General features: G+C 42.7%; 1 protein-coding gene and 1 long non-coding RNA gene across 3 annotated transcripts in view; one reads left to right on the forward strand and one right to left on the reverse strand.

Annotated features, from left to right (window-relative positions):
• The window catches only part of LOC137525905 (uncharacterized), a 38,597-nt gene extending 20,006 nt beyond the window's left edge, over positions 1 to 18,591 (forward strand). Inside the window, exons 2-3 of the long non-coding RNA XR_011023058.1 lie at positions 16,233 to 16,392; positions 18,200 to 18,591. This is a non-coding gene — a long non-coding RNA (uncharacterized lncRNA). The remainder of the gene's footprint in view (positions 1 to 16,232; positions 16,393 to 18,199) is intronic.
• Positions 1 to 24,531, reverse strand: part of DMXL1 (Dmx like 1) — a 214,922-nt gene that overhangs the window by 109,230 nt on the left and 81,161 nt on the right. For both annotated transcript variants that reach the window (XM_068247113.1, XM_068247117.1), the window contains exons 5-12: positions 20,926 to 21,058; positions 18,986 to 19,052; positions 18,169 to 18,347; positions 14,827 to 15,016; positions 11,335 to 11,503; positions 10,468 to 10,680; positions 1,652 to 1,899; positions 17 to 701 (exon numbers count right to left, since the gene is read on the reverse strand). In XM_068247113.1, coding sequence (XP_068103214.1) covers positions 17 to 701; positions 1,652 to 1,899; positions 10,468 to 10,680; positions 11,335 to 11,503; positions 14,827 to 15,016; positions 18,169 to 18,347; positions 18,986 to 19,052; positions 20,926 to 21,058 — 1,884 coding nt within the window. The remainder of the gene's footprint in view (positions 1 to 16; positions 702 to 1,651; positions 1,900 to 10,467; positions 10,681 to 11,334; positions 11,504 to 14,826; positions 15,017 to 18,168; positions 18,348 to 18,985; positions 19,053 to 20,925; positions 21,059 to 24,531) is intronic.

Here is a 24,531-nt window from a genome sequence, read left to right on the forward strand (position 1 = left end):
TTGATAAAAGACTCACCTAAACAATAACTTGGTATAAGTGTTGGCAACCAAGCCACATGGGAGAAAGCAGAAACATGAAGGGAATTAATTCGAGCCAGCTCGGAAACACCACCAGTAAAAGAAAGAGGTCCAACTGGATCCACTCGCCAAAGGATGAGTTCACTGTGCACTGCATTAGGATCCTGTTTTCTCTCTGTGGTTTCTACTCCATCCTGGTTTTCAGAGAAAGTTTCTTCTAGGAAAGAGTCATCTGCTGAGGTATCACCATCTGCCTCTACTACTGGATGCAGGGCATTATGATGAGAAGTAGTCAACAGCAGTGGTAACCCAGAATGGCAGGCCAGGTCATTAAGGTGAAAACGATGGCCACAGTATCGAGATTTGTGAGAAATGCTAAGCACAGTGGAAAAAGCAGACTCTTCCGCAAAGCTCACCTGCCACTGATTCAGGGAGCCATCTGCATGCTTGGAGATCATTAGTACATTAGGAGTGAAGATACTCAACTTTAAGCTGCTCGATGATTTACTCTGCCCAGCAGAAATGAGCATAGAGGTGGACCGTGCAATGCCTTGAGGTTTCTGTTTCCCCTGCTGTATGGCCAAGTCTACATTTTTAGTGCTTGCATACATCACTATACTTCTGCAAAGGGAATTTGCGTCTCCAGTAGGGAATGCTACAGGAATTCTACATGAAAAGGATACCTAAAACATAAAGATATTAAGTACTGAATAAAGCAGTTTGACTAAAAAAGAAAAACAACAATTGTATACAATATTAGTAATATGGCCTGGGTGCTCCCTGATGATGCACATACCGCCCCAACACACCAACTTGCTCAAATATCAACACAAGTTTTCCAACACAGTGTTTCTCAACATTTATGTTGAGTATGGTATGTACCCCTTGTGAAATCAAGTACCACCTGTCATGGTAAAGATTATCTCAAGTACCCCATGACAAAGATCTATTTAATTGTAGTACATGAAAACTTGGTTCTAAATGATTCCCAAGCATTTACTATTGCTAGTTATCTAAAATACTAATTTGGTGTTTATACAGGATCTATCAATTTAGAATTCTCTACATTTGTTAAATTTAGTTAACTATATCAATCCCAAGTAACTATTAGAAGTACCCCCTGGGGTACGCGGTTAACACATTGAGAACTTAGGCTCTAACAAACAACATTACTAGTAAAGAAGTGAAGCCGTTACCTTCCGACTAGATAGTATGTCGATTATAAGAGCACTGACTAATACAGAGAAATAAATTAGCTACATTAGGGCTACTTTCACACTGGTGCATTGTGGCAGTCAATATAATCACACTGCTAACATGATGCAATTATATTGTAATTGTACTCTTCACATTGGTGCGTTAGAAGTGCGGTGCAACAGATCCATTGGCAAAAACAATGTATGCAGTTACTGCATAACGCTTGTGTTAATGGTTGCAATTAAACTTTCTATGTACTGTATGCGTCGCACCACAGGCATAACATGCCACTTTTCCCCCCATTGTGATTCTGTTTTACCAGGGAATTCCACGCAACTCCCCAGTGTGAAAGCAGCCTTAGTGTAAAGCGTAAAAAATGTCCAACAACACAACCTGGCCCTTACAATAGTTATAGCTCAGCAAAGCCAATAATAACCTGCACTTGACGAAACATTCCAGGCTGATATTCATCGAGCCAATCAACATGCCACACAAGCAAAGAGCCATCCACAGGATGGATACTAAACAGCATGTCAGGATTCTTGTTCCATTCCGAGAGCAGGATTTCAATCTCATGATCAATAACAGATGAAGGGAAGGACAAATTAGAAGAACTCATGACTGTTCTTTCTCCATTCATTTCCTTTTTCTCACTTGGCAATTTGGAATCAACTGCATCATATTCTAAAAGGAAGAGGAAACGCTTAAAGTCAAACAGTTCATAAGTAAAACTTAACCATTTACTTGCTTCCATCCATCTCACATTCTGAAGCCTAAGTACTGTAGTAAACAGCTAACACAACTGAAAAACTGAAATGTACAAAGTCACACAATTTCTCACCGACAGCAAGTGCTGCAGCTGGAGGATGACTACTCTTCACACACGTCAGTCCTCCAACCAACCAACACCTTCATTACCAATGCAGACCATAAACTCTATACATGTTCAATTCATTCATAGACTTACCAACATAGTATTAACACTAATATTCTGTCTCATCTTTTCTGGTTAGTATGCATGTCTTACAAATGGTCTCAGACTCAATCTCTAAAAGCGACCATTAACAATACAATTCTCCAGATACTCGATCCTCCGATTCAATCATAATGTCAATCAGAAACTATGGTTCATGCCCACTAATGAAAGGAAAGCGGTTTTTCAATTTGATCAGATTGATGGAATTGATCCGAAAATTGACTGATTCCCATAATATGATCAAATAGGATAGCAGGTTGATATTACGATCAAATCAGATTATTGATCGTCCAAAGAATTGTATCGTTAATGGCCACCTTTAGAACAAACAGAGCTCTAGGGAATTCCTAAAATTCTAACAGCTGGGAATGTGTAATCTCTAGGAAGAAATGCTGGAAATATCAAAATTACATAAAAAAAATAATAATTCATATTTACGGTATATAGTTCTGACATCTTCCACAGCGCTCTACATTGCAAGTAGTCTTACTGCAGTAATTCGTCCATTGGTGTGTGTAGTCTAAGGCCAACGGGTAGGGGAGGCCAATTAACATATCTGTAGGTTTTTGTGATGTGAGGGAAAAAATTGAGTGCCCAGAGAAAACCCAGGGTTGGGGCGGAGTTAGCCATGGCGGCGTAAAGACGTGTTTCTACAGAGCTCCTCACTCACCCACAACGTATCAAAGACTGGAATCCGTTTCAACGCCCAGACCTATATCAAAATATGACTGGAAGATCCAAGAGCAAAAAGGGAACTAAAACGCCAAGCCCCGAGACCTCGCCCGGGCAGCAGAGAGTCACAAAATACCTCAAACGCAACGAGGCCACGCAGACTCCATCTAAGATGGCCGACACTCCGCCCAACACCGGCGGCACGGACAAGGCCCTGGAAGCAGCGGCAGCCACCACTAGATCTCTGAACGAGATAAGAGACTTCCTTCATAACCTCCCCACAAAAGACGACCTTTCTGAGCTTGCAGACCGGATCTCAGCGGCTGCACGAGCGGAGCTGCAAGTCGTACAAGCGGAGGTAGAAGCGCATGACGCAAGATTGGTAGGCCTAGAAGGAGAGATGGCGACGATGAAAACAGACCTAGCCAAACTGAAAGAGAGCAACCAACAACAAGTGATGGTGAACTCCCTACTGCGCGCAGGGCTGGAAGATCAGCAAAACCGGAGCCGACGATGCAACATTAGGGTACGAGGCCTACCGGAATCTATAGAAACACCGCAGATTGAGGATACTCTAACAAATATATTTAATGAGATCCTTAGACAGCCCGCTGGTCATATCATCAAGATAGACAGAGCCCACAGAGCATTGAGACCCATACCGGCTGAAAATGAACCACCACGCGACATTATTTGTAGACTCCACCATTACAGTGTGAAGGAAGCGATAATGCAGGCCGCGAGGAAAATGGAGGTCATAGAGCATGAGGGACGCACACTCCAGCTTTTCCAGGACCTTGCCCCGAGCACTCTGGCTCAAAGAAGAGCGCTGCAGCCACTCTTGAAAGCCTTAAATGAGAAAGGGCTCAAATACAGATGGGGATTCCCCTTCCAATTAAACATTTTCGGCGAAGATAAAGTGCACTCACTGAGGACACCGGCGGAGCTACCGGAGCTGATTAAGGCCTTGGACCTACCACAAGTTACAGTCCCAGAATGGCAACCAGATAAATTAATCATGGGCTTACCACAAAGAAATAAGAGGCAACGACGCTGAAAATATGGAGTATACAGAGCAGCGACTGACCAGACCCAGGGAGGCTTAAAAGGGTACAACGATAAGGTACTGTACAATCACCCCAGATAGTAAACCGCAGCCCCCCCCCTACTCCCTCCATAATGCCAGGATCTCCCAGCCCATATCACTTGCCCTCCGTAATCCTGCAGTACCTGAGCTTAGCCAAGTGCACACTATCTTACTTCAAAGTAAATAAGAAGAGTCTCCCCCATACTGAGCTTTACTTACTAAGCAACACACTTGGTGAACAGAGGGTCATACGCCCAGCCATTCCTGTGAACTATCACCTATAGAGGATCCCAGAAGACGGCGCATGTCTGTGACATGCACACTAAAGTCATATTTTCAACTTAGAGGGTCCGAACTGACCGCTATATTATCTAGTCCTGTAGGAGCCACTATGATACCTCTTTATACGCTAGCAAAGAGAACCTGCAATAGTCGCCTTGAAACAAGGACATACGCACACTTCTAACCAGACGCGGGATTGCATAGATACATGAGACAATGGGGGAACCTACCACACGGCCCAAAGGGGTTCCAGTCTTAAGGGCAACTTCCTTGATATCCCTGTGAGACTACGTGCACTCCATAATATCAAGCACATTGACATCTACATGGCGGTAGAACTGCAGGGCGAATGGGGGTCCGGGAGGGGGGAAGGGGGAGAATGTGATTTTGAATTCAAATCTCAACATAACGAAGCAATGGGTGTAATATAACTTAGAGTATCCACAGTAGAAATATCTATGATGTAAATAAGATCCGGGATACTTACCTTACAATCATCGGGGGGAGTGGCAGACATGGCAGTCGCATCTCCTTGAAACTAATGTTGTGGATATACTACATATGTCAACTAATATTTCATAGGATTCCTGAAGATATATATATACATACGTATAACAGCGTTCGTTGTGGGTGGGGTGAGGAGGGGATAGTCTGAAAGGTCGACTATGGTCTCTCTTCTCCCACATAGGATGACTCAGGTAGTCATTATTCCAAAAAGGAAAGCAGCTACGTTAGTTATTCTCTTCATGTTGAAGGGAAATTTACAGTTAAAGGTTATGTTCTCTCGGACCACTGTGTATCCTTTTGTGACGGCGCCAATTGAAAATAGCTCATTATACCTGAAAATACCATGGCAGCTATGAAATGTGTGTCAATCAATGCTAGGGGTCTGAATATACCTGAGAAGAGGAGAGTCTTGCTGAAAGACATGGAGAAGCAGGGAGCACAGATTGTTTTCATTCAGGAGACCCATTTTAGACGAGATAATCATCCCAATATACAGGATAAACATTTCCCTACCTCTTATCTGAGCGTGACTCCTGAATCAAAGACCAAGGGAACAGCTATATTGATTAATAAGAACCTCCCATTTATAGAGATTGACACCAAAACTGACCAGGGAGGAAGATTCTGCCTAGTCAAATGCCTAATCAGAGGAGTGAAATATACCCTGGGATCTATCTATGCTCCCAATGTAGACCAAGTTTCGTTCATACAGAATGTTTTGGAGGAACTTGATACCTTTGCAGAGGGAAGCATCATAATAGGAGGTGATTTAAATTTAGCTCTGAACCCCAAGGTTGATACCTCTCAAGGAAGGTCTGTGGTGTCACTAGCAAAAACTAATAGAATCAAAAAGCTTCTCCATGAACGACAGCTTGTAGATGTATGGAGGGTTACGCATGCAGATACTAGAGACTACTCCTTCTTCTCTGGTGTATTTCAGACTTACAGTAGAATTGATTATATTCTGATCTCTCACAATCTTTTATCGGAGCATATTGGAGCTGACATAGGAATTATATCCTACTCAGACCACGCACCTGTAAGTGTCACTTTAAACAGCAAATCTAAAAAGGATTGTCCTTTCACTTGGAGAATGAATATCTCAACAATGCAGAATGCTGAATGCGCCAGAGGGATTGAGAGAGAGCTGAATGACTACTTTCGGATCAATGACACTGAGGATACCTCGCCCCCCATAGTATGGGAAACACATAAATGTGTGTTGAGGGGCTTTCTAATTCAGATGGGGGCAAAAATTAAGAGAGAAAGAAATGCGCAGGTTAAACAGCTCACAGAAGAAATTCTAAGGTTAGAACTTAGGCACAAAAACTCCCTAGAACCGGAAGTACTAAACACACTCAAGGAGCATAGAACTAAGCTTAACAAATTTCTTCAGGAATATGCTAAACAAGCAGCACGCAGATGCCAAAACCTCTATTACATTAATGGGAACAAATCAGGCAGATTACTTGCCAAAGCGCTCAAAAAACAGATGCAAAGAACTTATGTGGCACAGATAATAGACACTAACGGGAGGAAGCACATAAGGAACGGCTCTATTGCAAGCTGCTTTAGAGGATTCTATTCTAAACTATATAACCTAGAAAGCCACCATAGTAAGAATGAAAAACAGATTATGAAAGAAACGATCCAAAGATATTTACATAAAGCAAACCTTCCCAAACTAGAAGATGAGGCAATTACGGAACTTGAATCTCCCATTTCTGAGCAGGAAATTAAAGGGGTCATATCAGGGATCAAGATAGGCAAGGCGCCAGGACCAGATGGGTTCCCAGCCGAATACTATAAAAAGTACAAGGATATTCTGGCCCCATACCTTTGTAAACTTTTTAATGCCCTGGCAGAAGGTGATACAGAGCTTAAATTTCCAGCACAGTCATTAGAATCTCACATTTCTGTGATATTAAAGCCAAATAAAGATCCATCAGCATGTGGAAGCTACAGGCCAATTTCCCTATTAAACCTTGACCTAAAAATTTTTTCCAAAATTCTGGCCAATAGGATTGCCCCGCATATGAACCACCTGGTACACTGGGACCAGGTCGGCTTCATACCAAATAGAGAAGCAAGGGACAATACAATCAGGACTCTGGATCTGGTCCAGCTCATCCGGTCTAGAAGAACACAAGGTATGCTCCTTTCCACAGATGCCGAAAAAGCGTTCGACCGGGTGGGCTGGGACTGGATCAGAGCAGTGCTGCAACACTCAAAAATGGGACCTAGAATCCTCTCCTCTATTGGAGCACTATATACAGTCCCATCGGCACGCATTAAGATCAATGGAGATCTCTCTAAACCACTAAATATACGTAATGGCACTAGGCAGGGATGCCCATTGTCCCCCCTCATCTTCGCACTAGCATTAGAGCCGTTCCTTTGTCACATTAGGGAAAATAGAAATATAATGGGTATTGAAGTGGGAGACACTGAACATAAAGTAGCCGCATACACGGACGATCTGTTATTTTACATCAAAAATCCAGCTACAACACTTCCCAACCTCCTGGAAGAATTTAAAAGATTCGCCCGAGTCTCCCACTTCAAGATCAACCTAGAGAAATGTGAAGCATTTAACGTGAGTCTACCTGAAGGCGCTAGGCAACAATTAGAAGCTGCATTTCCATTTAAATGGAACCCCAAATGCATTAGATATTTAGGCACTAATATCGCAAATTCCATGAGAGAAGTCTTCACCCTGAACTTTCCCCCGATGTTGGGAAAGCTGACAGAAGATCTTAAAAAATGGGAATTGCCCCAACTATCTTGGATTGGGCGCATAGCAGTTATAAAAATGAACGTGATGCCCAGACTGCTTTACTTGTTCCAGACCCTTCCTATTCACATACCAGTCTCTTTCCTCAGAAGGGTACAAATGACCTTTAATAGGTACATCTGGAAGCACAAACCCCCCAGACTTAAAAGAGAGATTTTATACTGCTCTAAACAAGCAGGGGGCCTAGCAGTACCAAATGTCACACTCTATTACCGGGCAGCGATACTTACAAGAGCAGTAGACTGGAGTAGACACACAGCCTGCAAACAATGGACCAAATTAGAACAAGATCTAACACCAATCCCTCTGACAGATCTACTTTGGATAGCAAACCCAGACATGTCTGATTGGCACTGTCCTCCTCTGTGCCTCAACACCTTTAAAAACCTTAACAAGATAAGACACATGACAGAACTCTCCCCGGAGCCCTCACCTCTGCTTCCATTACTGACAAACCCAGACATCCCAACGATATCTAACAACGACCCTAGACACTTAGAAGACAGAAGGGCATTAACACTCACCTCTTTCACAGTGATAAATGACTGGCCGACCCTTGACCACCTTAAAGAGAAATTCCCTCGACTCAATCTAAACTGGTGGAACCTATTCCAAATACGTTATTACTTGAGACGTCTAAATATACAACCAAGCATGATTCGCCCAGTTACGACATTTGAGAAACTATGTACAGGGAAAGAACCAATGAGAAAAATTTTATCAATACTGTACTCACTCCTGATTGACCAGTCAGCCCCCAACATGACCTTCATGGATAAATGGGAAGGCGAACTTGGAGTCTCACTCTCCCCACCTCAGAGGAGAAAGATATATATTTTTACCCATAAATCTTCCCTGGCAACACGTATCCAGGAAATTAACTACAAAATCCTGACGCATTGGTATCAGACACCCGCTAAACTTCAACATATCTTTCCAGATATTAATCCTGAATGCTGGAGATGTGGAAAACATAGGGGCACGCTCCTACACATCCTCTGGGATTGCCCTAAGCTACTACCTCTCTGGAGAGGAGTAGAAAAACTGCTAAGTGGGGTGATAGAGGGAGAGATTCCATTCACTGCGGGATTCTATTTGATACAGCACAACAACTGGTCAATCAGGAAGTATAAAAAATCTATGTTGAGACATATTCTCAATGCAGCTAAGTGTACTATAGTCAGACACTGGAAAAGCGCAGCGACACCTGACATACAAGAAGTGGTCAGGGAAATAGACCTGGTATATACAATGGAGCAACTTGCACACGTGGCCCAAAATAGAACAGAAGTTTTACAAAAGACATGGAGATGTTGGCTGGCATTTAGAGAATCGGAGGAGTTCAAAGCGGTGGTAGCGAATGAGAGATAGAGGAGGGACAATAGAGGTTGTAAAATAACTCCTAGTATTTGATGTATACATAACTCAGGAAAAGAGAAATTTTAGCTGCATAGAGGTAATTCAGATAGAGTGGGGTCGTCACACACGGACGCCCCCCGTCATCCTGACAAATCTCTAAAATATAAGACGGGGTGGTGTCTCCTGGGATACATAGTGGTCTTGACGTTGTTTTTGTTGTTGTTTTAGTTTTATATGTTTTTTACCTTTCTCACTAGAAGAATGGCCAATAGATACATAACCTATACCACAATGCTATTGGCAATAGCCTTTAGGTACAAACAGAGAGATATAAGCACGAATCTAGAGATGTGACCCTTATATTAAAAAGAAGGATCTTTACTCTTATATACTCCAACAGGGGGTTATCAAGGAATCTGGCTGTACCACATATTATGTAAAATTGTTAAAAATTATGTTATCTATATCTTTGATTGCTATAGCCGAACAAATTGACTTTGTATTCAAATTATACCTTGTACTGTGACGGCTTGTCTTACTAAATAAAGATTTTTCAAAAAAGAAAACCCAGGGTTGTTTCATGGTTTTTGTTCGATTTGAAATCTGATCAGATGTAGTGGAGAAAAAAAAATCAGATGGAAAAATGATAAAAGCCAAAAGTTATATTCATTTTCTTTTTAATTTTTTTGGGGAAAAAAATCTATCATAAATGTATATTGGTTCTTCAGATTTCTCTGGTTGAAAAAAAAAATTGAATCATGTACCGGCCTCTTTTAGGCCCAGATGAGGGGCAGTTAGTGTTAATCACAGGTGAGAGGAGGTTAGTGTTAAAGAGGAACAGTGAAAATAATGTCATAAAAAGTGCCTAACTTTTACAATGATTATGTATAAATTATTTAGTCAGTGTTTGCCCATTGTAAAATATTTCCTCTCCCTGATTTACATTCTTACATTTATCACATGGTGACATTTTTACTGCTGGCAGGTGATGTCACTGGAAGGAGATGCTGCTTGATTATTTGGCAGTTGGAAACAGTTGTTATTTCCCACAATGCAACAAGGCTCCCACAGTGTGATGTCAGGACCTCAGAGATGTAAGGTGCTGACATCACACTGTGGGATGGGTTCACCACAAAATCAGCCATACAGAGCCCCCTGATGATCCGTTTGAGAAAAGGAATAGATTTCTCATGGGAAAGGGGGTATCAGCTACTGATTGGGATGAAGTTCAATTCTTAGTTACGGTTTCTCTTTAAGCAAAGGAGGGGAGGTTACTGCTGGACACAGGTCTGCAGATCGCATATTCAGAAGAAAATGCTTTTTTTGTCCTCTCACAGGCAAAGGTACAATGTACACTCTTTCATCTGATCTTGGCCACATGTCTGTCTTTGACTACAACATACTGTATATATTGCATCTAAGGTTTTAAAGGTCGAAGGTTGCATTTGGGACAGCTCAGTCTTATGAAATTTTCTATGTCCTTTCACATTATAAGATTACTACAGTTTCATGTGAAGCCATTTATTTTATACATGCACACTGCACACCACTTCATGCAATACAATATAAAGGCACCTTCATCAGAGTTTGCTTCATCCTGGTTTGCTTCATCTGCACAGGTCTCTGAAGACTGCTGTTCAAAGCTCTTATTGAGCTGCTGAATGAAGACCTCCATAGACAAAGAGAAATGCAACTCTTTGTTGTTTAGCCAGTGAACTACAAATGGTCCACTCTTTTCTTCTGTCTCATTGAGGCTCATTGATGAAATGGAAGGCAGTAGAGGAATGTCTGAAGCGAAAATAACAGAAACAATTACAGAAGACTTTCACGAATGTTACTAAAAGAGAGAGGGAAAAAAAAAGGAAAAAAAAAAAAAAACCAAGCCAAGCCTACAGAGTGAATGCTTTGCACAGATTTAAGCACTAAAGTACACCAGAGATCTAAAATAAATAAAAAAATATATATACATACCTGGGGCTCTCTTGCAACCCTGCTCCGCTTGGTTTTGGCCCAGTAATTGGCCAGTCAGGGAGAACTGTGCAAGCACGGCTCTGCTGCGCGCCCCCTATCATGCTCCCATCGCCGGGAGCATTCTGCACCTACTACCGACTGGCCAAATTGCGGACTATCCAGGTGGCGCAGTAGGACGGCGAGGGACCAACGAGCCCGAAAGGGGCAGGAGGAAGCTCTAGGTATGTATGTTTTTTTATTTATTTTAGATCTCAGATTCACTTTACACTTTTTTTTTTTAGTTTTGGCACTTTCCTTTTAATTTTTATTCACCCTGTTAACAATACATTAAGGCACTAAACTCTACATGGATGATATATTTTAATAACAGAAGGAAATATGATCTGCTCTAAAGAGTTATCAGTCAATGAACATGCAGAGGCTGCCTATTGGAAATAATTGTGTCGAATTGGGAGTCTGGCTTTACCACACCTGTTGCTGGGTTGATGCTGGCCGCGATGTGAAAGTGACAAAGTGCATTGCCATGGAAAGGTGTATTCCGATGAACACCGTGTGCATCGTGTTGGTTTGGAGGATAACCCGTATGTGCTACAACTGCCAAAGATCTTTTTCTGCCCCTACGGAAATGCCTCAAATTCAACTAGAGGAGAAAATAAGAACAATGTCAATAATACTATTAATAACAACAAAAGTAAAAAAAATACTACGGTATTAACAACAACAAAAGCAAAAAAAAGGGAAGGGAAAAGTATCCACAGCTTCACACAAATTATCCAAAAGACATCTGCTACAGCCCTACAGTGCTCACTAACAAGCAACTGAGCAGCACCACCAAGCAGTTAAAGGACGCCTGGCCTGAGAGGGATATGGAGGCTGACATATGTATTTCCTTTTAGACAATGCAAATTGCTTGCCTGTCCTGCTAATCCCCTGGCTCTAATACAACTATGTTAGGTTTACATGATGCAATTTTCTGACATATTTATGGTCAGGTTGATTTCCAACATGTCCGATCATTTCCAATAGATTTTCTGATCGATTTTCCGCTCAATGCTATAGAAAAACGTTCAGAAATTCAATTGGAAATACGATCAGACATTTTGGAAATAATCGATCTGACAGTAAATCTGTCAGAAAATTGCACTGTGTATACCTAGCATTAGTCACAGACCCTTAATGAAGTCAATGGGAACTGCATTTGAAAAAAATGAAGTAGATACTTACCTAAGGAGAGGGAAGGGTCCTACAGAGCCTTCCAGCTCCTCTCTCGGTGCTCTCGTTCCTGCGGTGGCACCCCTGGTAGCAGTATTTAACTAGACTAGTCAAATACTGCTTTCTCCGGCTGAAGGAGGCTTCGGATGTCTTCGGGGAGCCAGAGTGCTCCTGAAGATGGGCAGCTCTTTACTGCGCCTGCGTGAGCACCCTCTCTCGCGCAATAACACAGGTGCAGAGCCGCCGGTCTTCGGGAGAACTCAGCTTCCGAAGACTTCCGAAGTCCCCCGCGGAAGGGAATTCAAACAGGAGAGCCAGCTCTGCACGGAGGGCACCGAGTGCAGCGGTAAGGCTCTATAGCACCCAGAGCCTTTCTCTCCTTCGGTAAGTATCTGCTTAATGTTTTTAAATGCTGTTCCCATGGACTTCAAAAACAAGCCTTTCTATTTAAAGTGGACCCAAGCTCTTGCATAGAACAGATCGAAAAAGTTTTCATGCTACATAGAAATGCTGTAGAAATTAGCTGCACTGAGCTGTGTTTATTTAGCTAGAGGTGAGTTTAGGCTCATGGACACGTCTAATTTTTTCAAACGACCAGTCGTTTGGACGTCAAATCGGGCGTGTGCACAGTCGGTAGTTCAGCTGATAACTTTAGAGTGTTATCAGTAGGTGTGATGCCCAGCACCTCTGCACTGGCTGTAGAGGAAAAGACAGATGCTTTAACCCTTTCTGTGCTCCCTGAGAGTTCATCCTGTAATTTTCCAGGGCATCAAGGATTTCTATACACTAATGAATATTTTATTTTCCCCTTATGGTTATCATACTATGCCTAATCTTTTAGTGCAGTGAGGAAGTCCTGAGCACAGATCCACTTTAAAGCAAACTTAAACCTGTGTTCTCCCCAAGCCCTAATAGCCAAGTGCTCCACCCAGCTAATTCTGGTGAGCACCCAGCTGTCATGGCTCTTTTATCAGGGCAGCACATACAGAGGAGGTGGGGCCAGCTAGCAGAGCAGTGAATAATAATTAAGGAATGGGATCACACACTTGCAGCTCTCTGGTTCTGCATGTGAGCAGCAGATCGGAAGAGAGTGTAAGAAACAGTCTCCTGTACCAGTGTACAGCGCTGCTGCCTCTATAGTTTGATGCCTGAATTTCCTTCATGAAAACCTGAATCCTGTAATTCAGGCAGAAAACTCTAGGGTGCAGAAGTGCTGTTCACTGGTGCATTGCACGATCTTTCTCAAACACTCTCCCCCTCTGCTGACACACGGACTGGAGAGCTGCAAGTGTGTGCATCCCGCCCATTAATTATTATTTGTTTCTTTACTGTCTGGCCCCACCCCTCTCCTCATGCTGTTGCCATACCAGAGGTAAGCGTCTCTTGTCTGAGGGGGGTGTGTGTGCACGTCTGTGTGACAAGTCTGTGTAGTGCGTGTGTGAAGGAATGTGCACACAGCAACACCCAGCAATCAGGTGTCAGCGGAGCACACCGATACTCTGCAAGGGTACTGAGGGAGCACTATCAATTGGGGGGAGACTTGGAGGCCCATCAGACAGCCCTGGGCCATTGCCCACTTTGCCCCTATGGAAGAGACGGCCCCTGTATTTCCTTGTCCCACCCCCACCCAGCTAATTTTTTATGTTAACTGGCTGGAAAAAAAATTCTGGAGAGAACATTGTAAACCTATAGCTTTCTTCACTTATCTTATTGCTACCTTGCTCTACATATCTATATAACATTGTTCCTCTAAAGCCCATTAACACCTCGCTCCAAAAACATATTGTCCGGTATTCAGGATCACAAAACAATGCATTGGGGAGGCCAAATACATGCAGGCGAAAATTCTCATCACCCATCTGCTGCTGGCTGAAGTCAGCACCTTGGAAGCTCCTTTATTAAGGGTAGCCAAGGTGCTCATCTTTTAAAGTAGTTAAGGAGGAAGTAACTTTGTGTAAAAAAAAAAAAAAAATAAAGTTCAATAAATTCTTTATCCCTGTGTATTCTTCTGTGATTTATTTCTTTACTCTGACTTTTTGTTTTTCCTTTTAGGCCAAAAAACCCACTAGGACCGATTTCTAATCGCTAGGGATTTGAAAAAGTTTTTGCTAATGCAATGCTACAGGAGATTTTTATAAAATCACATCCCTGAAGTGGGATCACACCCATAGCATTACATTAGCAAGAATTTTCAAATCGCAAAACGCTCAGAAAAATCGCTCCTAGTGGGTTTCTGTTTTCTTCTGAGTCGCTTCTCGGCTGCGGGTCCCTGCCACACCACCGCTGCTCCTTTGCAGAGCATATTTAGCCCAGTCATTCTTCTAATGAGTACCTTTGCCACCGTTGCTGACCACCTGGAGGGTCTGTGGCATAATGCTATGCAGGGAGCCCCGGCCTCCCCATTTGTCAAGGGTCTAAACAAATGAGAATCCACCCTTAGGAGGATTCTCACCAGTACACCAAATTTTATTGTATGCTAGTAAGGTTTTCCCAATGTATTTTATAGACGTTTATAGTTTATTCAATTAGTTAAATTGAAAAAATGATGAAAAAAGCAAAGCACGATAATCCATAGATCAGCATTAACCAAATTGGTTTCAACAAAATCATGTAGATTTTAATAAAAAGTCAACACCACCAGGTAAAAGATTATCACAACTCATCTTTACACAAGTGGTTAAACAAGTACTTAACATACAAAAGCCTTTCATTAAAAGAATATCAAATTGAATAGTATCTTTATGCATTTACCTCTAACACACTTTGCACACGTTCCTTATTGGAAGGGTTTCTTTTGAAATTGTTATTTACGTTGTCTGGCTCAACTATTTGACTGAACCCATCTCCGAATAAGAGACTGTCATTAGGTAGCAGTGTCTCTGCCCACAGACGGCAAATATTGTCCTTGCAGCATGTCAAAAGAACATTACATACAGAGCCCCTGCAAAACAGAAACAAGACCATAAATAGTTTTCAGAAATTGCTGCACAAATAAAGCCTTTTGTAAGGAACCTATAGAAAAAACATTTCATAATGGAATAGTTAAAATCATCATTGGGAAAATCTGGCACACAGTAATAAAGACAGGGCAGCAACAAGTCATAACTGCTCAATTTTGGGTATTAAGAAGAACAAAAGTTTGCTTTCCTGAAACAGAAAGAATTTGCGATAATTCAGGTTAGAGTGAGCTCGAGATGTCTCCCAGGCACCACTGCTGAATATATGCAAATTAACCATTGTACCCTTAGAAGCTAAACACACCTCCAGAACCGCTGGAATGCAATGATGTGTCAGCTTGTTAATGTGTACAGAGCCATAATAATCCAACATGCATACAGGCTGTTTCGGATTGTTTGATCCTCATCAGTGCATGGCATGGATTAATTTGGCTCTATGGAGTAGGGCTTGTAAATCCGAGAGGCACAGACTAACCAGCAAGCTCATGGTGACCCAGAACTCATTGGGGTGTGTAAGGGACTACAATGGTCCTAAAAGCCCCCTTACTAAGATGTTAAGAAAAACAAAAGTTGGATTATTATGGCTCTGTACACATTAACAAGCTGACACATCATTGCATTCCAGCGGTTCTGGAGGTGTGTTTAGCTTCTAAGGGTACAATGGTTAATTTGCATATATTCAGCAGTGGTGCCTGGGAGACATCTCAAGCTCACTCTAACCTGAATTATCGCAAATTCTTTCTGTTTTAGGAAAGCAAACTTGTTTTTCTTAACATCTTAGTAAGGGGGCTTTTAGGATCATTGTAGTCCCTTACACACCCCAATGAGTTCTGGGTCACCATGAGCTTGCTGGTTAGTTTGTGTATTAAGGATACACCACACCAGGTGGTGCCAGCATTCAGTCACATAGTTCAACACCAGTGCCAAGATAAAGCAGCAAATTACGATAAATCCTTTAAAAGGTAATCTGAAGTTAAAATAAACTTATAAGATAATGATTTGTATGTGTAGTACAGCTAAGAAATCGATTAGTAGCAAAGATTTGATTTTCATATTGTTTCCAGTACAGGAAGAGTTACGAAAGTTCAGTTATCTATGCAAAAGAGCTTCTCTGTACTCTACCACTAATTTAGTCAGAGAGAAATGCTATTTTCTAAAGCACTTATCTCAACCTGTCTCTCACTGTTTGTTTGTTTAAAGAGAACCCCATGCAGCATTGAAAAAGTAAAAAAACAACAAGATACTACTATCTGTTCCACGTCGCCTCCCGGATGAATCTGCATCGTTCCACGCAACTCTCCGTGGCCCCGTTCATCCTCTGATCACCAGCAGAACAATTCAAGATGGCCGCAACCTGAAGGTACTTTCTGGGTCAAGGCTTAGCTTCTGATTAAAGGAGGTGGGGGGCAAGGGGAGCAGGTGATTGATGGCTGGAATGGCAAAAGGAGGCTAGCGACAATCAGATTGTCGCTAGCTTTGAGGGGGGGGGGGGGGGGGAGGGCAGCAGCACCAGAGGGACACAGAGGCATGTCATTGGGTAGTGAACATGCCTCTGTTCTAGAACAGTGTTTCTCAACATTTTATAGGTGTGTACCCCTTTTAAAACCCTGTACTCATCAAGTACCCCCTAGCATAGTAAACATTATCACAAGTACCACTTGACAAATCTAAAAAAAAAATCTATATTTAAATCATAGTACATAATTGGTTCTAAACAATTTCCAAGCATTTACTATTGCTTTTAATTAGCTAAAATACTAATTTGGTGTTATTGAAATAAGATTTAACATTATCTAAAACTCTAAATTTGTTATATTTGGTTAAGTAAATCAAGCCCGAGTACCCCCTGGAACCATCAGAAGTACCCCCTGGGGTACGCGTACCACATGTTGAGAACCTAGGTTCTAGAATCTACACTTAGTCCGCCTCGGGTACTCTAAGGTTTTTCTGCCAGGAAGTTCTAAGGGTCATTAGCTCTGCTCTGTTTTATCATTGAACATACAGGGCTTGATTCACAAAAGAGTGCTAACTGTTAGCACGGCCGTTTTCACGTGAATTTTCGCATTGCGTGCGATCGCGAATTTTCACGCAAAATGACAACGTTTTCACGCGCAAATGTGAATTTGGGAAAATCTGCATTTGCGCCCCAAAACGTTATCGTTTCGCGTGAAAATTCGCGATCGCGCACAATGCGAAAATTCATGCGAAAACAGCCGTGCTAACTGTTACCACTCTTTTGTGAATCAGGCCCACAGAGTGTAATTTGTAAACTGCAAATATTAGAGAATGATGAAAAAACGGTATATGACTGAAAATAAAAATATGCTACTAATGTTCTAATAATTATACGCACGCACACACGCACACATTATATCATGTGTATAACATACTTTTTTTCCACTTTAGTATCACTTTAACAACCACTGTAGAGTGTTGGCTATAGCCTCTACAAAATATAAGCAGCTACAGCAAAAAAAACTGGCATTGCCTAGAAGATGAAGGGTGAACATAATTTAAGGTGCCCATACACACAATGATTTTCTCATTTGATTACTTGCTGATTCGATTCATCTGCTAGGAATCAATACCCCAATGTTAGATCAATCGGTTTTGATCAATTTTGATTAAAAAAAAAATAAATCAAAAGTGTTGATCGGACAGGATGAAAAATGTAATACATCGGGTGGGGCAAGAGCGTTAGCAGATCAATGGCCTATAGTTTTGCACTGCATCTAACAGTGCAACTCTGCATTTCGAAATATTTTCAACAGATTCCCGATTGGAATTTGTGGAAATCAATGTGCAGTGTGAGATAGGAATCCATTCCTTCTGAATTGTTTCTCTTCTGAAATAAATCATTTGCTTTGGAACACTGGGTGGAAATCACTTGACGGACAGCCTATTGGGCCAAAGTGCACAGATAGAGCGTGTGTGAGTGTGTGTAAGGGTGGGGGAATCGAAGGTAGGGTCCACAAGCACTATAGGGATTGGTCAGGGAACCACTGGAAATGAGCGCCGAAATCAAAGACATAATAATGCCTCAAAGCTGTTACAGAAGCATACAAGGAAAATAAATAAATACTTTAATCGCTAATTTATTTATTTTTTGTTTCATGTGGTGTCACATTGTACTGACCGTGGCATGTATTTACTGGTTTTACGCCAAGAGAATCCAGTCACTGCACGTGGATGAGCAAGATAGATGAAGGAAAAATCTACTTCTCCTTGACCTTCTTTCTCTGGGCTCGTAACCGGAGATGTAACAGCAGAGTGCCAGCTTTCCGCATTGTACCAAACTTTAACCAGGCAATCATCCTGCAGAAAGACACACAACAGATTCCAGGTGAAGCAAGAATAACATGACTGGTGAACAATGTCCCACATTGTGAAAATATCAGCTTTTCAGAAAAGATCAGATGACAGAATTCTGCTGATGGCCATAAACATACATCACCACACTTGCATACTAAAATGAATGTCAATCAACTGGAAAAAAAGGAATAATATTTAACATTCCATGTAGTACGTAAAGTTTTCTCATAGCTGGTAGTGTGTAACAGCAACAGAAGATTACAGGATGACCTGGGTCAGGGATTATTAAAATAAGAAACTCAGAAGTTACCATGAGTGACAGCCTACTGCTGTAATGCTCTTCAGTCTATGATATGTTAAGTCACTGACCCAAAACAAGCAAGTTGGATCCACAGTTCAGACTTTCCAGACCAGCTGTTTCATGTAAATGTCTTAAAGTATTATGGCTAGAGGATCAGAATTACAACCCAATAACTAGCATTTTCAAAAGGTAGAAAACCAACCTTTACAGATTCATAAAGAAGGGTTTATTTTACGTTCTCTGTAGAGATGTAATACTAGTAGTTACTGCTGGTTATGAAAGCTGGTGTAAAGAGGTAAATACCATTCACAAAGAGAAACAAGCATAATGAGCCAATTACCTTGCCAGCAGTTGCAAAGAACTCTCCGTCTGGGGAAAATTTCATTAAATGCACAGAAAATGCCGTTCTGAAAAATAAATTGTTGAGCCCATTTAGAGAATGAACTGCAATACATTTAGTGTAAATGTTACCTTTATGGATATGCCCTGTTTCCAATCAATTGACTAAAACAACCAGAAAGTAAGGGCCCCTTCCACACTAGCGCGTTGTTACCCTGTTTTGCAGCAGGGTAACGCTACACCAATGAAAGACTAAGGGGCACTTCATACCTGGTGCAACGCGGTGCCATCTGCCGGAAATGCCCAACTTGCTGTAAAATCAACAGTGCGTTGTCAGGCAACATGCCCAGCGACCAGAAGTCATGGAAGTATCTAGCGATGCAGCAGTTTTACATTTTTTGGCGCTCGTGTTGTGGTGCACATGCATGCAAGCAATTTTTTTCAATACACTTCTGTGCAATTCAAATTTCGGTCACAGGAAGTGAGCACTAGAGAGCCTCACTTTCTGCTTGGCTTGCAGCCAGAAGGGAGATTACTGTGTATTATCGTGGTAATCCCCAAAGGCTAATTCTAGCATTGCGGTGCGATTGTCGCCAGGCATGGGTTCACTAGTAATTACGAGTGTCTAAGCATTTGAATTTGTGATTTAAATGAGCCTTAATTACCTCAGGTGTGCGGCGGGGAAATAAGGGGTTATTTACCCACAAGTCCTTGCTTGGTATGTCGTGCGCTCCAATCAGCCTGCACACGTCCTATTGGAAGCGTTGCAAGCTTCACCACCGCACACTACCTCCTTCCGGCTTGAAGTTCGCGTAGTGAGGCTTGCAACGCGTCCAATAGGACGCATGCAAGCTATTTGGAGCGCACGACATACCAAGGACTTATGGGTAAATAACCCCTTATTTCCCCGCCGCACACCTGAGGTAATTAAGGCTAATTTAAATCACGAATTTGAGTGCTTAGACACCCGTAATTACTCATGAGCCCATCACTGCTCATTGCACCACAACACTGGTTTCCAATGTAAAACTGGCCTAAGGAAAAACTTGGTCACGAGTAGTGAGGCACACATGTGGAGTAAAAACCATTTGGAATACTTCACAATTCTTCATTTTATGACAGGTGTTAGATTAGTAAACATTGTATAGAGCAGCTGAGATTGGAAACCTAGTTATGTGGCATGCTGATTTGCCTATACAGTGTAACCATGGCACAATGGATTTATTTTTTTTGCTAGAGTAATACAAAAGGGCTCACTCATAAGAACGTCTTGGTGCTCATTTTCACAGACATTTTTCCACTGAAAACCGTTCACTTGCCACTGGGAAACAGGTGCCATAATGCTCTATGGAAATGTTTAGGACAGTTCACTCAAGTATTCACTAGCGTTACACTTACTAAATGGGAAAATTATGTCACAAGCAACTGTTCAGTTTGGCCAACAATTTGTTCAGATCTGTGTTCTACCTCAGTGGCTGCATCAAGATTCCCACACCAAGCTAATGCTGGAATACAATATGAGTGAGGACATGGTCCAGTAAGTGGTGACAGTGGAGCAATGGCACAAAAACGCCTCATGACATTTGTGTGAAAGATCTCTAAAGCTAGCTATACTAACCACAGCGATACAACTAAGGCCAGAAACTCACTAGGAGCGATGTTCTGAGCGCTTTGCGATTTGAAAACTCTTGTTGTAATAACGTAATGCTATGGGTGTGATCCCACTTGAACTATGTGATTTTATAATAAAAAAAACAAAAAAAAAAAACCAATAGCATTGCATTATCAAGAGCGTTTTCAAATCACTAGCAATTAGAAATCGCTCCTAGTGGGTGTTGGGCCTAACAGAAGGGGACATCATTCCACACTACGGGCAAATATTCGTAAAGCGTCTTATACAGAACATATATGTAGGCTCCAATGAGTATGTGTCATTCTTACTTGCACTGCCAGATACATTTCCAATTTGCCAAGTCTGCATCTGCTCTCTCCTGGTAGTCCTCATTAGACAGCTTCTCTACAGACGTGTTGGACCACAGTTGTAGGCTGCTTGATCCAGTAAGAAGGCGAGTTCCTGAAATAACAGTTATACTATTTACTTTAAAGCACAACTGAAATAACCATCAGGCCATCAGTAAAGCCCCATAAAAAAAGGCTTTGCTGGCCAAAATAAATATATAAATAAATAAATAAAAAAGTAGACTTCCAGGGTCACGGCTTATCTTCTGATTGGAGGAAGCTTACGGAGGTGGGGAGGTAAAGGACACAGACATGGAGTCGTGCAATACAGAAGGCAGGGGAGCGGCGATGAATGACAAGCGCAGGTAAATAGCAGGCTAGCAACAAACAGATTGTCGCTAGCCTTGCGGTTTTTTAAGGGCGGACAGCAGAGCCCGGGGGGAGGGGGTGGCCGGAGGCACAGTAGAAGGACACAGAGGCAGGTGATTGGACACAGAACATGCCTCTGTGTCCTATTAAGATTTGACAAACCCCCCTTGGGTTCTCTTTAAAGGTTATTATGCTGTTGTGTATCTTTTAGAGCAGAGAGGACAGTCTGAGTTCAGTTCAGTTAGCAGCCCCGACAGCTTGGCAAGTTGCGGCACACTGCCCATGCATGGTCATGTGCCCCACCGCGCTCCCGTGGTTGGGAGTGCTCTGCGACTGCACAGGCCCAGAGCCCTCTCAGTTGCGGGAGTGAGACAGGGGCGCGTGCAGCCACACTGCACATGTGCCGACTGGCCCAACTTACGGGGGTTCCTAACAAGAGAATGAGAAGGTGGAGGAATACGGCAGTCAGTGCGGAGGGGGCTGGTGAAAGCCTTAGGTATATATAAATCTTTTATACTTACTCGTCTCTGGTACAATTTAAGCAATACCAGTTGCCTGGCTATCCTGCTGATCCACTTCCTCTAATACTTTTAGCCACAGACCCTGAACAAGTATGCATCAGTTCAGGTGTTTTTGACATTTTTGTCAAAATAGAAAAACAATATGTTTAGGTCTGTGTAGAGTGAGAAGGACTTATTTATACCTAACATAGGTACTTCAGGTATATTTAACCCTGAAGTATGAGAACCATGTTTTAAACACAAAGCTTGTGCAAACTTGCATAATCAATTCAAATCAGAGAAGTGTGAATGGGTCCTAAGTCCTTAGTGCATGCTTGAGTGGCATCAAGGGGACTTTATCCTACAGCTGCTCTATGGAGATCCAAGGTTATTCATTTACCTTCACTACAAATTTTCAGAACAGCTTGACTTGGTTTTAAATACCCAGCTTTATTGCGCTCCAGGGGCGTAGCAAGAAATGACTGGGCCCCATAGCAAAAAAAAATTGTATGCCCCCCCACAACCTTCCAACCCCACGGACCTCCCACCCAAACATTCCTCCAGGACCCTCCACCCCAACAGTCCCACAACCCTCTAAGTACAGTATAAGTAGCCAGGTCTATAGATGTCCCCAGAACAGGTGGCCAGGGGTAGAGATGTCCCCAGAAAAGGTGGCCAGGGGTAGAGATGTCCCCAGAACAGGTGGCCAGGGGTAGAGATGTCCCCAGAACAGGTAGCCAGGGGTAGAGATGTCCCCAGAACAGGTAGCCAGGGGTATATGTGCCCAGTATATGTAGGAAGGGTACAGGGCCGGTTCTAGACTGGCACATATGAGGGGGCAGTCAAAAATGGTTAGGGGGCAACATGTTCGTGGCCATGTCATGTGGGTGGGGCTAACTAATGTAGTTATACTAGCTAATGTAGTTACATAAAAAAAATATGAAGTAAATGCACATAATGAGAGACAGCGTTTCCCCAGTAAACGCACATAATAAGAGACAGCGTTTCCCCAGTAAACGCACATAATAAGAGACAGCGTTTCCCCAGTAAACGCACATAATAAGAGACAGCTTTTCACCAGTAAACGCACATAATAAGAGACAGCTTTTCACCAGTAAACGCACATAATAAGAGACAGCTTTTCACCAGTAAACGCACATATTAAGAGACAGCTTTTCACCAGTAAACGCACATAATAAGAGACAGCTTTTCACCAGTAAACGCACATAAGAGACAGCTTTTCACCAGTAAACGCACATAATAAGAGACAGCTTTTCACCAGTAAACGCACATAATAAGAGACAGCTTTTCACCAGTAAACGCACATAATAAGAGACAGCTTTTCACCAGTAAACGCACATAATAAGACAGCTTTTCACAAGTAAATGCACATAATAAGAGACAGCGTTTCCCCAGTAAACGCACATAATAAGAGACAGCTTTTCACCAGTAAATGCACATAATGACAAACAGCCAGTGTCCCCAGAATATGTAGTCAGGGGTATATGCGCCCAGTATATGTAGTCAGGGGTATATGCGCCCAGTATATGTAGTCAGGGGTATATGCGCCCAGTATATGTAGTCAGGGGTATATGCGCCCAGTATATGTAGTCAGGGGTATATGCGCCCAGTATATGTAGTCAGGGGTATATGTGCCCGCTCCATTCCCCCCCCCCCCCCCCCCCCAGCAGCAACTCTCTCCTCCATTCCTCGCTCCCCCTCAGCAGCCAGCAACTTTCTCCCCCATGACCCCCCCCCAGCAACTCTCCTGCCCTATCCCCCCTTCCCCCTGCAGCCAGCCAGCACAGGTTGCATCATGGCCGCTGGCCAGACCGGACCAGGTACGGGTGGCACATGGCAGCAGCCAACAAGCCCCCCGGGTCGGCCCCCATTTCCACCCACCTCCATCAGCGTCAGCACAATAAATGCCTTGTGCGTGGCGTGGGGTCGGTGACCGTGCTCCGCTCGCTCTCCTCCTCGCAGCCTCGCAGCTCTCCTTCTCCCTCCCTGGCTGGAAGCCGGAACTATACAGTAAGTGTCGGCCCGGCCGCCAGGGAGGATCAATGCGCCGCCACATAGTCCCCTCTCCTCACCACCAGCCACCTTATCAGAGGAGGGGGGCCAGGGGAGCCTGGCGAGTGGCGGCGCTGGTGTAAAATTATCGGGGGGTGGGGGGGGGGGGGCGGGCCGGACGGCATCATAATTAAAAAAAAAAAAAGTCCCCCGACTCGCACGGGCCCCCTGTGGCTAGGGGCCCCGTAGCAACGCTATGGTGGCTATAGCGAATGCTACGCCACTGTTGCGCTCATTGACATAAGATTGACATAAGCATTCCCAAACCTCCGCTATAACCCCTAAAAACTATATCCCAACTGAGAAAGAGCTTTATCTCATTAGTACCTTACCTTCCCCCACACAACATCACACGCATCAACAATTGATTCTGTTAATACGTGCCAAGGTATAGCAGGTTGTTCGAGGTGAAGGTGTGCTCCACTCATGCAGGTGTGTACCATGCATACATGCTTTTCTAATGTAGCAGCAAATCTCCATATATATCCTAAACACATACATACATATATATATATATATATATATATATATATATATATATATATATATATATATATATATATATATATATATATATATATATATATACATATATACACATATATATATATATATACATACATACATATACATACATATACATATA

This window comes from Hyperolius riggenbachi, chromosome 1, assembly GCF_040937935.1.
Source record: "Hyperolius riggenbachi isolate aHypRig1 chromosome 1, aHypRig1.pri, whole genome shotgun sequence".
NCBI classification, from domain to species: Eukaryota; Metazoa; Chordata; class Amphibia; order Anura; family Hyperoliidae; genus Hyperolius; species Hyperolius riggenbachi.